Raw genomic sequence first — 16,913 nt, forward strand, 5'->3', positions numbered from 1 at the left:
CGCAGAGACCGCATTCACGGAAAGGCTGCATGTATTTCAAGTTTCAACATTTATTCGCCACATGCACAAGATACAACAGGTGTAAAACAGCACAGTGAAATTCTTACATTGAGAGCTCTTTCCCAAAAATGCTGTGATTGTGAGTGGGTAGAGACCCGTGGAAGGGCATAGAGTCCGTGTGGATAGTCGGTGGGAGAGGGAGAGCAGTAAGTTGTTAGCCATTTAACAGTGTTATGACCAGGGGATAGAAGCTGTTTAAGAGTCTGTTGGTCTGAGCCTTGATGCACCGGTACCGCCTGTTGGACTGGAATATGGCGAACAGTCCATGTGGCTTAGGTTGGCTCAACCAGAAGATACCTTTAAATGTCAAGAGCGCAATAACGCAATATCTACCGATGATCAGATTGAATCCCGGGTTTATGACTTGACCCACCGCTAACAGAAGACATACACAACATGACCAACAGTATGTGGACACCTGCTCGTCAAACATCTCATTCCAAAATCATGGGCATTAACCTAGAGTTGCTCCCTCCTTTGCTGCTATAACAGCCTCCACTCTTCTGGGAAGGCTTTCCGCTAGATATTAGAACATTGCTGCGGGGACTTACTCCCATTCAGCCACAAGAGCATTAGTGAGACGGGCGATTAGGCCTTGCTCGCAGTCGGCGTTCCAATTCATCCCAAAGGTGTTTGATGGGGTTGAGTTCATAGCTCTGCGCAGGCCAGTCAAGTTTCTTCCACAACAATCTCGACAAACCATTTCTGTGTGGACCTCGCTTTGGCACAGGGGCATTGTCATGCTGAAACAGGAAAGGGCCTTCCCCAAACTGTTGCCAAAAAAGTTGGAAGCACAGAATTGTCTAGAATGTCATTGCATGCTGTAGCGTTAATATTTCCCTTCACTGGAACTAAGGGGCTTAGCCCGAACCATGAAAAACAGCCCCAGACCATTATTCATCCTCCACCAAACTTTACTGTTGGCACTATGCATTGGGGCAGCGTTCTCCTGGCATCCGCCAAATCCAGATTCGTCCGGCGACTGCCAGATGGTGAAGCGTAATTCATCACTCCAGAGAATGCATTTCCACTGCTCCAGAGTCCAATGACAGCGAGCTTTACACCACTCCAGACGATGCTTGGCATTGCGCATGTTGACCTTAGGCTTGTGTGCTGCTGCCTGGCCATGGAAACTCATGTCATTAAGCTCCTGAACGTGCAGACGTTGCTTCCACAGGCAGTTTGGAACTCGCTAGTGAGTGTTGTAACCGAGGACAGACTATTCTTTTTTTACGCGCTACTCGGTTCAGCACTCGATGGTCCTGTTCTGTGAACTTGTGTGACCTACCACTTCATGGCTCAGCCGTTGTTGCGCCTAGACATTTCCACTTCACAATAACAGCACTTACAGTTGACTGGGGCAGCTCTAGCAGGGCAGAAATTTGACAAACGGACTTGTTGGAAAGGTGGCATCCTATGATCACTGAACTCTTCAGTAAGGCCATTCTACTGCGAATGTTTGTCTATGCAGATTGCATGGATGTGTGCTCAATTTTAATACACGTGTCAGCAATGGGTGTGGCTGAAATAGCCGAATCCACTCATTTGAAGGAGTGTCCACATACGTTTGTATATATAGTGTATATCCTTTAATGTCAGTAAACAAGGTGATGGTTCATAAAGTATTGCAGAGGTGATGGTGAGAATGGTCTCCCTCTACCATGTCATGTAAGCGCCCATGCTGCTCATTCACCCTGTTGTGTTGTGTTGGTTGACATGATTGAATCAGGGACCAGAGAATTTCAGTGTGAGAAGGAGATATCTGCGTGTGTGTGTGTGTGTGTGTGTGTGTGTGTGTGTTTGTATACAGTATATGGGTATGTATGTGTGCATGCATGTTTTTGCTTTTAGGTGTATAACCCAAGCAGTAGGGCTATCCAGCAATGCTTTATCTATGGCCCTCTGCGCTCGGGCCCCTTTGCAGTGCATAGCTCCTTCCTGTGCGTGACAGGGGGCATTCGGTGTGATTTATATGCGTCTGACACACAGGTCTCTGGGCCCAACCTCTGCCGTGGAATGGCTATTCCATGTGGTGGTGTGGAGGATGGAGAAACCTGGGTGGTGATAAGTTGACGGGTCAGGGCCTGGAGTGCTGATCCGGGATCAGTTTTGCCTTTCAGATCCTAATGAATAAGAATATATGTATCAATAAGAATATATGTATCAGGGGGACCTGATTCTAGATCAGCTTTGAGTACCGTTCCTGATGTGACTTTCTACTCTGATTTTTTTCCAGGTCCATTGGATCATGTCCTTGCCCTCTTCAATGGAAGATATTACCACTATGGGACTATGTGAAGGCGAACAGCACGTACAGGTCTTTCTATCCATTATCTAATTGCACTCACGCCTTTGTTCATTTCACAACAACCCGTGTGGGATTAGATTTGTATGTGATTGGTATTTCTAGGTCATATAAGTTTGGTAAGGTCAAACACACAACATTTAGTCTGGTGTGTTTGATTTGAAGTTTCACAAATGCAGTCAGGTTTGGAGAAATTGCTGATATTTTGACTGAACAAATGTGATGAATAAAATCTCCTATTCTTTTAATATCCCTTCCAGATATTTAAAATGACCATGGTTTTTCTCGAAGGAGAGTGACCATTACAGTAGTGGGAAGATGATTACAAAGAGTACAAGACAAATATTGACTTCAAGCACTGAGGGCACAACAGAGAACACCCACCACATTCTGAACCTCAGAGGTTGTGAAGGGTAGAACTATGAGCAAATACAAATGAAAGAGAATGAACATATATGTGCTCAAAGCTGTTGTTGAATTGAATGGAATATAATCTATAGGCCTGTACGCGTTTGCTTGTTGTTGCGAGACAATGGGGTCTACTTCTATGTTAGCGTAGCCTATCAAAAAATGTATCCCTACCTTGGTAGGTCTAACCATCAACTGACATTGAATTGTATTGTTTCAATATGTATTGTTGTTGTAGGCTATATGGACCTGCTGATATATGAACATGAATATTATAATCATTTAAGAATAGGGAATTATTATAATCCGTAGGCTACAGTATGTGTCAGGAATATGTGACTGTGTTTAGGCTATATTTTGCGCAATAATGACGTCCGTCGCGCACCCCCCTTCAAGTTTTCGCGCTCGCAAAACCTCGGCTGTTTAAATGGGCCAAGTTGAGAAGCGGCGGAGAGTGCAAATCTTGTTTGGTCTGGGTCTGTGAACTTCACCGTGACTTTAACGATATAGCCTACACAGGGTTAAAACACAACTATTTCAAACGTCCCATCAGTTGAATTTGTTCCACGCAAAACCTTTGAAATATCTTGAAAAATAGGGAAGTTTGCAATGCTCAGATAGCCATAGGCTCTAGTTTTATGGCATATGGAAAGTATGTAAGCAAAGGAGCCTATACCTGCATCTTTTTGTACTACTTCTAATACATCAAACAAGACGTTGCATAGCCAAGTATTGTTTATTATTCAGGTAGAGACCGTCTTGCGTAATACCAGCATATTGGAAGGCACAATGACTGTAAACCTGTTAATTGCAATAAATAAAGGCAGGTAAAATAAGAGAAACCAACATCATAACAATAGGCCTGCTGTTTAGAAAATACTAAACTGAAGAGATGTGGGGAAGTGTCAATGATCATTGTGGATAACGTGATGTCCATGGCTAAGGTATGACCACTCCAACGTAGCAGGTATTAGTAGCGCAAGTCCGATTAAAAGTGGTAGGCAGGAGCGCGGGTGGTAGGCAGGAGCGCGGCGAGAACCGTCATGCGAGTGGTGAGTGGTGGAGTGTGGCGGCAGAGAGCGCGGCGACTACAGAGAGCTGGAAACTAGTGAATGGCAATCTGTCGGGGAAGTTCAACAGACCGCTGTCACAGAGCGACACCGGAGCCCTGCCTAAAACAAAGTGGCTCGTCTTCAAGTCTGGGACGGCTGACCAACTCCGAAAAGAGGACACACAAGTTGGCTCGGGCTAGCTGCTAATCACTTGTTACCGGCGCTTCGCTCCCAGTAACATGCCTGCCATCAAAAAGGAGAGACTGGATGGGGACGTATTGGCATTGGCTGCCTTCAACCAGTCCGAATACCTGGCCCCTTTAAATGACACCGCTATCACTGTGGTGACCCCGCACCCACCGCAGTACGACCATATTTTCGGACATCACCGCTTGTACTTGGGGCTCCACGACTCGGCACTGCATCACCAGCACCTTCACCATCACCCGGACGACTTAATGCTGGAGAGGTTTTCCTCCATCCCCGACTTTCAGCCGTTTTTTGAGAACGGGGAACCATGCATCGAGGTGGAGTGCGGGGAGAACAAGGCTTTACTATACATTAACAAACTGTGCCAAGGTAGTAAGGGACCCTCAATCAAATACCGGGGCGAGTGGCTCACCCCGAATGAGTTCCAGTTTGTCAGTGGAAGGGAAACCGCCAAAGATTGGAAACGAAGTATACGGCACAAAGGTAGGCAACATAAAACATTATGTATACCTTTTTTTAAAGTATGTTCATTTTGAGGAGGATACCCAATTTAAGGTTTTTGTCATTGTTTGGTGAGTGGAAATTCGGTTTCCCTGGTTTGGTTCTGCGTTTCGTAGTTAAAGGGTTACTCAGCAGTACACCAACTACAGCGCGTAAGAAGAGAGATGAGAAAAGGCACATACCCTCACTGTATCTTCACAGGCAGCGACCATTCGCAAAACGGGGCGTAAAGGAGTCGTGGACTAAGGTGAAAAACGTTCATATTTGGGTACAGAATTGTTTAAACATTATATGGCAGTTGATAGACGTTGCGGGTATCATTCCGTTGAGTATTGGGTATAACAGAAGGCTAAATGGGTGTTGACATCTCAAAAGACCAGAATGATGTTAGAGACAGGGAACGAAATGATTTGACTTGAAGTTGTAGGTTATTCCTTACTCTTTTGGTTATTTTGGGTAGATTATGTTTGCGTTGCAACTATCCAAAATAATGATGTTATTGGCTGGCTACTATTTTGGTTTCAAAAGTTATACATTGGCTCAGACAAAACAAACGTACCAGAAGATGTTTATTAATTGATTTATTACTAGAACAATTGATATTATTGACTAACTTTTGGGCCTATTTGAATAATTACCGGGTATTGCGCTGGCCGCGTGCGCACTTATTTTAGAACCTCACCTCACCCCAAGTTCTGTTGGGAGAGGGTGTTGCCCTCAGGCAAAACATGCTAGCCGGATAAAAGATAGTTTCATATCTGAAATTAGATACAATGACAATAGCCTACTGTCATGTATCTTAACACACGTGGCTCAACTAGAACTCATCGGTGAAACTAGGTCATTTAGTTTGAAAAACTGGCAATTCCAAATGTAATGTTTATGTTTCAGTTATTATTCAACAATTATCCACGTTTTGTGTTGCACAAACTGTTTTATTGATGTTTATGCGTATACTCTGTTAACATATGTTCGCTAGACAAATATATTGTCCTATATAAGGCTCTTGAAGGTCCTGTCATTTGTAATCACCTCCATGTGTAGGTTATTACATGTCATTTATTTAAAGTTGCTGATATCAACGGGTCCTGTATAAGTATGGTTTATTTTTGTATTATAACTCGTTCTAACTTTCTCTCTCACTCTTTCTCTCTCTCAGGGAAAAGTTTAAAGACCCTTATGTCCAAAGGAATCTTACAGGTACATCCCCCAATCTGTGATTGCCCTGGGTGTCGAATTTCGTCTCCAGTGGTAAGATTATGGTTTCATCAGCATTTCAATTCTTACATCTGTTTTCCTTGCTTTATCATTGGTTTAAAACTGTATGTTGCATTGCTGATTCCAATTGTCTGTTGATGACGACTGGGCTAAAAGCTTGCTCTAAACTACATTAGACTTTTATTGAGACACAGAGTAAGCAGCATTGGTTTTAAGTAATCTGCCTTTTGTGACAGAATTTATTCAGAATAATATTGGTCTATAATGCTCAATGCTTGGGTGATTACAGCTGTGAGTCTTTCTGGGTATGTCTCTAAGAGCTTTGTACACCTGGATTGTACAATTTTAACACATTATTTTATTTATTTTATTCTTCAAGCTCTGTCAAATTGGTTGTTGATCATTTTCAAGTCTTGCCATAGATTCCCAAGCCGATTTAAGTCAAAACTGTAACTTGGACACTCAGGAACATTCAATGTCGTCTTAGTTCGCAACTTAGTTAGTGTATATTTGACCTTGTGTTTTAGGTTATTGTCCTGCTAAAAGGTGAATTTGTCTCCCAGTATCTGGTGGAAAGCAAACTGAACCAGGTTATACTCTAGGATTTTGCCTCTGGGAACTGTTAAATTTCTGTGAACCCAACTTTTAATCTCCATTGTGTAGAATTGCCTCTTAAAATATGTACAACTGCCTTGGTAAAAATTGTGAAATTTCCATCACTACTTTATTTCCCTCACACACTTATTTTTTCACACGCTCTATTCTGTTTCTTTTTATCCTAAAAAACTTCCTAGTCCTTGTCGACGACAAGCATATCCATAACATGATGCAGCCAACCCCATGCTTGAAAATATGAAGAGTGGTACTCAGTGATATGTTGTGTTGGATTGCCTCAAACATAATACTTTGCATTTAGGACATAAAGTTAATTTCTTTGCCACATTTTTAGCAGTTTTAAAGTAGTGCCTTATTGCAAACAGGACGCATGTTTTGGAATATTTTTATTCTGTACAGGCTTCCTTTTTTTCACTCTATTTAGGTTAGTATTGTGGAGTAACTACAATGTTGTTGAGCTATCCTCAGTAATCTCCTATCACAGCCATTAAACTCTGTAACTGTTTTATTAAAATCACCATTGGTCTCATGTTGAAATCCCGGAGTGGTTTCCTTCCTCTCCGGCAACTGAGTTAGGAAGGACACCTGTCTCTTTGTAGTGAATCTGTGTTTGAAATGAACTGCACGACTGAGGGACATTACAGACAATTGTATGTGTGTATGTTCATATTTTAATACAATATTTCAGAAGAATTGTAATACAAAAAAATGACTATATGTGTGTTTACGTTCAACTGGTAAAAGTTGATTGCGATATTATTTAGGGGGAAAAAGACCATATGAGGGTATGGTGCTTGGCCTGAAGTTTTCGTTCTGTTGGTTGAGTATGCACTTCTTTATGTCATTATTCACAGATATATACACAACATTGAAATCAACATGGGCTCAAACCACAACAGGAAGCCGAGATTGAATGGCACAATTCTAGTCCAAGTTAATAAGTAATATGAATGGGTGACTAGTCAGGCTCCCTTTTGCTAGATTGATCTAATTCTCGTGGCTCTTCTGTCCATTGCTGATGTTCCTCTCCTAGCTGTTTCACTGGGCTGTGTTTTCCATGCCGTCCCCGTACATCTGAGCTAATGGGCATTATGCCATGCAGGTTGTGAGGCGTCACAGGTGTGGTGTCTGCGCCAGTGTGCTGGCTTTGAGCGAGCACGTCGCTGGCTCACCGTTGCCGACTCGCCGTCGCCGAATCTGTTCACACAGGTGCAGTGTGTGTGTTTTTTTTATCACTACGGAGTGCATCTGTCATCGCTCCAAAGCTCTAATCTTGAGGGCGTAAGGGGTTTAGCGAGCTACTGAGCGTGGCTACTGCTGATTTTTGTTTGTGAGGCACGCAAGGCAAAAGCGGTTTAGATAAGCAGGAAGTGTTTGAGTGATACAGGTAAACTGGTGACGTTTTTTTCACAGCCAAGAATACAGATATACGCTACTACCACATAGGGTTCACGGAAAACAAAATTACAAATGGAATGCATTGACTAAAAAGAGAGTTCGGGGAGAATACATAAGTAAATTCGTTTTGGGGGGAATTTAACATAAAATGTTATACTGTGGCTGAACAGTGGCACAATAAATATTGTCGGGTTGTCTGCAAATTGTCTTTCTTTAAAAAAAAATGTTTGTCATTTCTACTGACAGTAAATTAACAGTCATAGAGTGACATGACTCAAGTAACTTGCCAGGAATTGGCTTTGGAGTCCTGACACAAAAGCCTATTGTAATCGTACTGTTTATAGCAGTGTGCACACCTCTTTGTTGTCAGTGCCTGTTGTTTGCTTAGCCAGAAATGGCAGGCCTTTCTCTACAGACGTGCTTGTCTGATGGCTTGTGATGGTTGGTTATATTCTATCTATTGTTTATGAGCAGTGCGGGTTCGAATTGTTTTCACAAACCAAGGCTGGGATTTCAACAGATCAGAAATTACTGCTGAAAAACACATTGTAGGCTTACCTATATCTCACAAATGAACACCTTATCATCTTATTTATAGCATCCATGGCACAGCAGAAGGTAATACATTGTAGACAGCCTCCTGTTTGGCATTCAAGTAGCTGAAAGTGGCACAGGTTGAAAAGCCATGATAATGTTGGATGGTGCTGTTGTGCTGAGTGTGTCCAAACCTATAGTTTTCCCCAGTTTCGCTTTCTCTCTCTCTCTCTCTCTCTCTCTCTCTCTCTCTCTCTCTCTCTCTCTCTCTCTCTCTCTCTCGGGAGGTAGAGCTAAAGAGGCTACCCTAGTGAATAACAAACGCAAGCACACAGCACATAGCGTCGGCGGGTTCATGAGAGGTGTGGAGGAGAAGGGAAGGCTGCGGGGCTTGTCTCGCCTGTCTCGGCGTCTTCCTCCCCCGTTCCGCCCTCCGCCGAATGGTACACACTAGCACTCTCTCGGTGATGAGAGTGTGGCAACGACCCAGCCGCCTGGCATAGAAAATGATCTCGCACACATGTGAGATGCGCGCACACACCACACTAATACAGAGCAACTGAACATATTCACACTGTAACAATTGAGCAATTTTGAGCCATTTTCATTGTTTTGTGTTATGCTCTACCATACTAGGCCTATAATAAAGTATACTGTTTTGTTAACAGTTACTGTCACCATTGAAACACTGTGTGTACTGTAGATGAGACAAAAGTGATGATGCCTGAGAAGCCGGTGTTTGGAGGATATATTGGCCCGGGTGTTGTTCGTCGAGGTCCGGCAAACCATGTCAATAAATCCTCCAAACACCGGCTTTGAGGGGGCATTATCACTTTTATACAACGGGTTACCAACATACTCAAATAATGATTGAGACATTATGATAAAAAATATATATTTTGATGAATTTATTCATACTATTTCATCCTTCCACGAGATATAGTCCCGACACAATTCTGGGGTTGCTACCCAAGCCAGCTGGTCGTTCGTTCTATCGGTTCGGTTGCTAGAGACGCGACCCAGTCTTTCAGTCTTTTTGTTCTGTATCTATGGACGTGACCCAGTGGTTCGTTGTAAATGTTCCATTGCCATACTGGCTGGCAACGTTTGTATCCCTTGCTTGCTAGCTAGCCAACTACAGCTAAGGTACAGTCATGGCAAAAAGTGCAGCCAGAATAACAGCAAAGTAGATGCACTTGCATTTGTTTAAGCTGTTTTCTAGAGACATTTATTTGGATACATCCATAACAATGAGCTAATTAGGTGCGTTATAGTCTGGCATATAAAATGTGCTCACTTGTCAGGACACTGTTGTTCAGAGGAGCTAGCCAACAACACCGCTAACACAATCACTTCAAACTGACCTTTTTTCAATTGACATTTCTTTGTTTAAGTCCATAAAAACGATGGCAGTTGATTCATGATTCGGACTGTCTGAGAAACGCTGCCTGTCTGTCTGTCTCATCCCAACACGTTCATTACTATGGGACAGATGAAGATCCAATTTGAATATTGAAACAATGTTGCAAATGTCGGAGAGACAGACAGCAAAGTGTATATACATCTCCGCTGTTGAAAACGAAATGTTAGTCTAAAAGAAATGTGAGATAATGTTTTGATGCTTTTTATAGTGGAGATCAAGTTTATAAATTGCTTGGCTGTGCTGATGAGACAGTGGATTGCGCAGTCAGATGGAACAGAGTAAATAGGCAGTATAACGTCATAGATTTAGCCAGCGGTAATTTATGGAAAAGACACAGGCTGGAATGCGGTTTTAACCAATCAGCATTCAAGATTAAACCCACCCATTGTATAATTGACAGATCTCTGGTTTGTCTGCTTGTATTTGATATACTGAGGTTATACTGTTGAGGTAAGACATACATGAATAAAATAGAACATAAATAAAGCCAATGTTTTGCTTGTAGCTCCTGCGTTTAACTGTTCTGTAGAATTGTGCTCTTCATATACCCGGTGTGTGTGGTCGCTGTTTGAGAGAGGGTTAAGTGGTGTGTGTGTGTGCGTGTGTGTGCTCCAGGGAGAACCGGGCCTTCTGTGCTCTGTTATTCCAGCGGAACCTGCGGAGGCCAGGAGGAAAGTACACTCTCTACCTCCAGCTCGTAAAGAGCACCTCCAATCAGGGGCCTCCCCCTCTCCTGCATCCTGACCACAGAGCAAGAAAGAACAAAACACATGCACATATACGCACATATACGCACGCACATACATACAGTGCTTTCAGAAAGTATTCAAACCCCTTGACTTATTCCACATTTTGTTGTGTTACAGCCTGAATTCAAAATGTATTTAAATGATTGTTGTCTCTCACCCATCTACTCACAATACCCCCTAACGATAAAGTGAAAACTTGTTTTTAGAAATTGTAATTAAGGTATTAAAAATAAAATACAGAAATATCTAATTTACACACGTATTCACACCCCTGAGTCAACACTTTGTAGAAGCATCTTTGGCAGCAATTACAGCTGTGAGTCTTTCTGGGTAAGTCTGTAAGAGATTTCCACACCTGGATTGTACAACATATGCCCATTATTATTTTCATAATTCTTCAAGCGCTGTCACATTGGTTGTTGATCATTGCTCAACAACCATTTTCAGGTCTTGCCATAGATGTTCAAGTAGATTTTTGTCAAAGCTGTAACTAGGCCATTCAGGAACATTCACTGTCTTCTTGGTAAGCAACTCCAGTGTAGATTTGGCCTTGTATTTTAGGTTATTGTACTGCTAAAAGGTGAATTCATCTCCCAGTGTCTGGTGGAAAGTAGACTGAACCAGGTTTTCCTGTGATTAGCTCCATTCGGTTTCTTTTTTATCAAAAACAAAATCCCCAGTCCTTAACCATTACAAGCATACCCATAACATGATGCAGCCTCCACTATGCTTGAAAATATGTAGAGTGGTACTCAGTAATGTGTTGTATTGGATTTGCCCCAAACATAACACTTTGTATTCTGGACCAAAATGTAATCACTTTGCCACATTCTTTGCAGTATTCTTTTCAGTGCCTTGTTTTGGAAATATTTTATTCTGTACAGGCTTCCTTTTTTCACTCTGTCAATTAGGCTAGTATTGTGGAGTAACTACAATGTCACCACAACTACAATGTCACCGTTGGCCTCATGGTGAGATTTCCTTCCTCTCCGACAACTGAGTTAGGACGGATGCCTGTATCTTTGTAGTGACTGGGTGTGTTAATACACCATCCAAAGTGTAATTTATAACTTCACCATGCTCTAAGGGATAGTCCAATGTCTGCTTTTATTTGTATTTTTACACATCTACCAATAGGTGCCCTTCTTTGCGAGTTATTGGAAAACCTCCCTTGTGGTTGAATCTGTGTTTGAAATTCACTGATCGACTGACCATACAGATAATTGTATGTGTGGGGTACAGAGATGAGGTAGTCATTCAAAAATAATGTTAAATACTGTGCTTTCATGCAAATTAATATGTGATTTGTTAAGAAAATGTTTACTCCTGAACTTATTTAGGCTTGCCATAACAAAGGGGTTGACTACTTATTGACTCAAGACATTTCAGATTTGTATTTGTAATTAATTAGTAAAAATTTAGAAAAACATAATTCCATTTTGACATGATGGGGTATTGTGTGTAGGCCAGTGACAAAAAAATCTAATTGTAATCAATTATAAACTCAGGCTGTAACACAACAACATGTGGGAAAGTATGTGAATACGCACAGATGCACACACTTGCACACACAAACGCTAGCACACACACACGCACACGTAAACACACAGCCACGTAAACACACGCAGATCCATGTTAGGGGGCTGTGGGGAGATTACTCTTTGTTGTTATTATTATACAGCCCTGCCTCCAACAACAGTCATTCTAGGGTGGTTGAAACTCAAAGAGCCATAGGTTCCCATTTCAAAATCTGATTTTCTGTGTGATTTCTGTTCATATTTCAATGTATTGCACATAGTAACCAAATCAAATCAAATTTTATTGGTCACATACACATGGTTATCAGACGTTAATGCGAGTGTAGCGAAATGCTTGTAACCCAGTGTGACACTGCCAAGGCATAGCAGTAGACATTCATTTGATATATGGACTAGAGTCAGTAGTTATTAGGGAGTGAGGCATATTAGTGCCTTTCTTATATATAAGACAGGAAGAACAGGAAGTTACCAGTAAAATACCAATATAAGTTTCTGTAGATATTGTACGAAGCACGGCGATGTTCAGTTGCAAAACGTTCTCGAACGTTGCAGATAGAAATTCCGTGAAGAGAGTCGGCGTGATTCCTTATTCTACATTCGGAGAGGCATGTTTGTTCTACATAGCATATTTATATTTGAACGTTCCAAAACGTTGCATCCTGCTGAACGCACCCTTGGTTATTGCTTTGATATGGCCATTTGTTGGGGACTTTCTATTGGCTGAGTGCCACTGTGATGCTGGGGATAAGCAGGGCTGACACCTCTGTGTCCCTGAACAGCTCACTCCCTGCAGGGGGTTGGAGTGTGTGTGTGTGTGTGCGCATGCGTTTGCACAAAAGTGTGTATGTATTTGCGTGAGTGTGTTTGTGCTGTATGTGTGCAGTGTGTGTGGGTCTCTGTGTGTGTCCCACATGGCACTAAGGCTATGCTACCATGGCAACCACAGTATCCATCTTTAGGGAAGGAGCGATGCATGGTTCAGGACTCTAGTGTGTTTCTTAGTCAATTGGCCAAATTAGAGAATAACCGAGTCTCTAATGATTTGCTTATTCCCTAGGGGCCTTGCATTTTGGGTAGCCTTAGTGTTATCAATCAATACTAAAAGTGCAACTTATTGGCAGGCTTACAAGTACTGTAACACACTCCCTCCCTCTGTCTCACACACACACACACACACACACACACACACACACACACACACACACACACACACACACACACACACACACACACACACACACACACACACACACACACACAACATAGCCACTTTATAAATCTATGAATAATTCCGTCTGCAATGATCCATTACGCCAGTGAATTAGCCATTAGCAAGTGAATTAGCCATTAGCCTGTGTTAGCCTGCACTATCAGTAAGAGGCTAGATGACAGGACCAGAGATTGACAGGGAGAGTGAAGTGTCTGGCCTCGATCAGAGCCCCTATATACCTTGCCTTTCTCCTGTCTTGTCTGTGTGTGTGCATGTGTGTGAGTTTTTCAGTGGGACTGATGGAGTTAGCTAAATAAGGTGGACTGCTTGTCTCTCAGTTGTTTGCAGTTGATGATGACAAAGCCAGCAGAGATATTTTGGGAACTTCTCTCTCCTCCCAGTATGTGTACAGACGTCTGACCTCATATGATGGCATAGTGGTTGAGTGTTCTCTTCCTCTCTCTGTGGGGCCTCTTCACTGACGCCACACTCTTAGAAAAAAGGGTTTCAAAAGGGTTCTTCGGCTGTCCCCATAGGAGAACACTTTTTGGTTCCAGGTAGAACCCTTTTTGGTTCCAGGTAGAACTCTTTTTGGTTCCATGTAGAACCGCCTGGGGAAGGGTTCTACATGGAACCCAATAGGGTTCTACCTGGAACCATAAAGGGTTCATCAAATGTTTCTCTTATGGGGACAGCCGAAGAACTCTTTTAGGTTCTAGATAGGACCTTGTTTTCCAAGAGGGTCGTCACTCAACTCAGTGTTTCACACATGCTACAGTATGCAGAGTAGTGTCATTGAATGAAAGATATATGCTATAATGCTATAAATACAGGTTTGCATACATTTGTTTTGATACAAAAATACAGACATTGGGGCGGATATGAAGTATTCTCAGACATATATTTTTGTTTTATTCTGCAAAACTCAACCTTGCTGCACTCGGCTTTCTCTCTATCTCTCTTAGACACCCCCTCCCTGCCTCTCTCTCTCCCTATGATTTTGTCTGGCGAAAGAATGGCAGAGTGATTACCTGGCTGAAGTTCTCGCACGGCTGCCTTGGCGGGCCTATCCAAACACAAGAGAGAGGCGCTGGCACACCTGGCTGCACCGCCACTAACCTCCCACCACCGCCCCTTCTCCCCCTCGCTGCCTCTCGCCCTCCTAAAACCCCTTCCCTCCCTCCCACTCGTCCCTCGTCCTGCTCCACTGGGCCGCAACCGCCCGTTCAGCTCAGCGTGTGAGGGCCGAGGGGTGGGGGCAGAGAGAGGAAAGGGACGACGGTGTGTGTGTGAGGGAGGTGACGGGGGATGGGGTGTTTGGTTGCATGCCTGTCCCTCCCACAGTGCTTTCTTCCCCCCCAAAATATTATTCTGGCCATGAAAAACCAAGTGTTGCCTTGCCACTACGTACCCCCCTCCACAAACACACGCTTTTATCACACAGTCTTTTCCACTATTAAATATAGTCCGCGACTAAGCATTTATAAATGTGTCGTATGTACAATATGGTGAAAAGGAGGTTGTATGATTTGTGGGAGGGGTTGTATGATTTGTGGGAGGGGTTGTATGATTTGAAATCCCTCCCTCATAGTGTGTCTCTAATGTAGCTTCTAAAGTCTGTAACGTACCTTCAGAATTGTAGCTTACTTTAGTAAGTGGGTGAGTAAGACAGAGTGGAGGTCAACATAAACAGAAAAAGGAGTTAAGTGCACACAAACACATTTGTTTGGCAATTTTTTTCACTGGACCTATGTGAGCGTGGCAATGACTGCCCTTTCCTCCTTCCCCTCCTCTCTCTCTCTTTCTCTCTCGCTCTCTCGTTCTCTCTCCCTCAACCCCCTGTCATCTCCTAACCACCCCTCCCCCTCTGCCAGTCCTTGCTCCAAGTCCCCCTGCCTCCGCACACACACACACACACACGCACACACGCTCACACGCTGAGAGGTAACGGCAGACAGGCGCGTGACTCATTAGGCATTCATCCCCCAGGGAGAATGCTGGGGGGGCGCGTGCGAGAGAGAGAGAGAGAGAGAGAGAGAGAGAGAGAGAGAGAGAGAGAGAGAGAGAGAGAGACCGCTGCAGCTGCAGGAATGTCGCGGGCGGCTACCACTGTGTGTGTGTGTGTGTGTGTGTGTGTGTGTGTGTGTGTGTGTGTGTGTGTGTGTGCGTGCATGCTGGTTTGAGCCAGTGGCAGGGCACAGCACCTTTTAGGAAATAAGGCAGGGAGAAAAAAAAAACCATTAATACCCTTTTCCACAGAGTCTTCATTTAGGGTCTGGAATTAGCTTAGTAAAAAAATACAACATTACTGTTTGCCCACATTGTTTGGCATTAAATATAGGCTGGGGTTTTGATGAAACAACAACAATAACAACAGGATCTTTCTGTAGTTTTAGAACAGTTATTCTCTCCTTTTATGAATGTATACAGCCTATGTTACTAAAGAGACTGGCGTGTGTGTGTGTGTGTGTGTGTGTGTGTGTGTGTGTGTGTGTGTGTGTGTGTGTGTGTGTGTGTGTGTGTGTGTGTGTGTGGTGCGGCGGTGGATAGCCAACGCCAGCATGCAGTTAAACACACACTGGTCAGATAAGTGGTTTTCGTGAAATTACAAAAGCTTTTTGGGACGAATTCCAGCCACAGTTCTTGTATATGATACTCCTACTTTGTTGAAGTCTAAACCTGTGTGTTTGTGGGTGCGTGTGTCTGTCTGTCGGTGTGCACGCGAATGTGTGTGTGTGTTGTTTATGTGTGATGTGAAATACAGATTTCTTGGCTGGAGGACTTGGACCGTCAGACAGAATGTGTAGGAGGGGATATTCATAGAGGTGCTTTTAGTGTATTGTTTATGAAATACTTGTTTCCATGGCCGACAGAGGGTTGACCACACAGTAAGGCTGCCTTGAGTGTGTGCGTGTCCTTAAAATAAATACAAATGTAGTTGTTTCAACTAATTATTCCAGAGCCTTTTTTTTTTTGTGTTTACAAAAGTTTTCGGTCCAAGTGAAACTCGAACTAAAACAAATTAGTTGGCACAAAATGAGCTCCAACTTGAAAAAACGAGGCAATAATTCAGTCAGCTTAAAAAGATTTTTCTCAACTTGTTTTTTGTGTTTTTCTCAACTTGTCTCATATGTTTATTCACTAGGAATTATTATCTGGGCATCTTACTAAAAAAAGTCAGTGGAACTAGTTACACACAGTGCTTTTAACATACAATGTTTTCAATTTACATACTGTATTTGACGCACATGATTACATTGTGCATGTTCAGTTGTACAGTAATTATTACTCAACATGTTCTCACCTGGGAGTTGAACTCACGGCATTCCGATCCTCCTGCTACGCCACCATGTCTGGTGAACATATGAGACAACGTGAGCAAACACAATTTTAAGTTGACTGAATTTTGAAAGTTGGAGCTAAGTTTGGGCCAACACTTTTTTTAGGTAACACTTTGACTGAAAAGTTGAGTAAGCAAAAAAGTCTGTGGAACCAGTTACATATGAATAATAATTACTTGAAACAATGAGCTTTTTTTTTTACAGTGTGTTTGTGTGTGTGTGTGTGTTTACATATATGTTTATACATGTGTGTATTCACTACCACTTCTCCTGTTGATGTGTGCGTTTTTGTGCGTGTTTATTATGATTGTGTCTTTTTTTTTACACTCCTACGTGGACTGCCAGGGGTGT

The 16,913-nt window shown here is 42.8% G+C and overlaps 1 protein-coding gene across 5 annotated transcripts in view; it reads left to right on the forward strand.

Annotated features, from left to right (window-relative positions):
• Window positions 1-3,743: 3,743 nt before the first annotated feature.
• LOC115132110 (sterile alpha motif domain-containing protein 11-like) overlaps window positions 3,744-16,913 on the forward strand; it is an 85,505-nt gene continuing 72,335 nt past the window's right edge. Inside the window, exons 1-2 of one of the 5 annotated variants that reach the window (XM_029664367.2) lie at window positions 3,744-4,518; window positions 5,696-5,787. In XM_029664367.2, coding sequence (XP_029520227.1) covers window positions 4,065-4,518; window positions 5,696-5,787 — 546 coding nt within the window. In that variant the 5' untranslated portion in view covers window positions 3,744-4,064. Of the gene's footprint in view, window positions 4,519-4,698; window positions 4,784-5,695; window positions 5,788-16,913 lie in introns of those variants that run through there. The other 4 variants (XM_029664366.2, XM_029664365.2, XM_029664368.2 and 1 more) reach the window with 4 other exon arrangements.

Source organism: Oncorhynchus nerka, linkage group LG7 (assembly GCF_034236695.1).
Source record: "Oncorhynchus nerka isolate Pitt River linkage group LG7, Oner_Uvic_2.0, whole genome shotgun sequence".
NCBI classification, from domain to species: Eukaryota; Metazoa; Chordata; class Actinopteri; order Salmoniformes; family Salmonidae; genus Oncorhynchus; species Oncorhynchus nerka.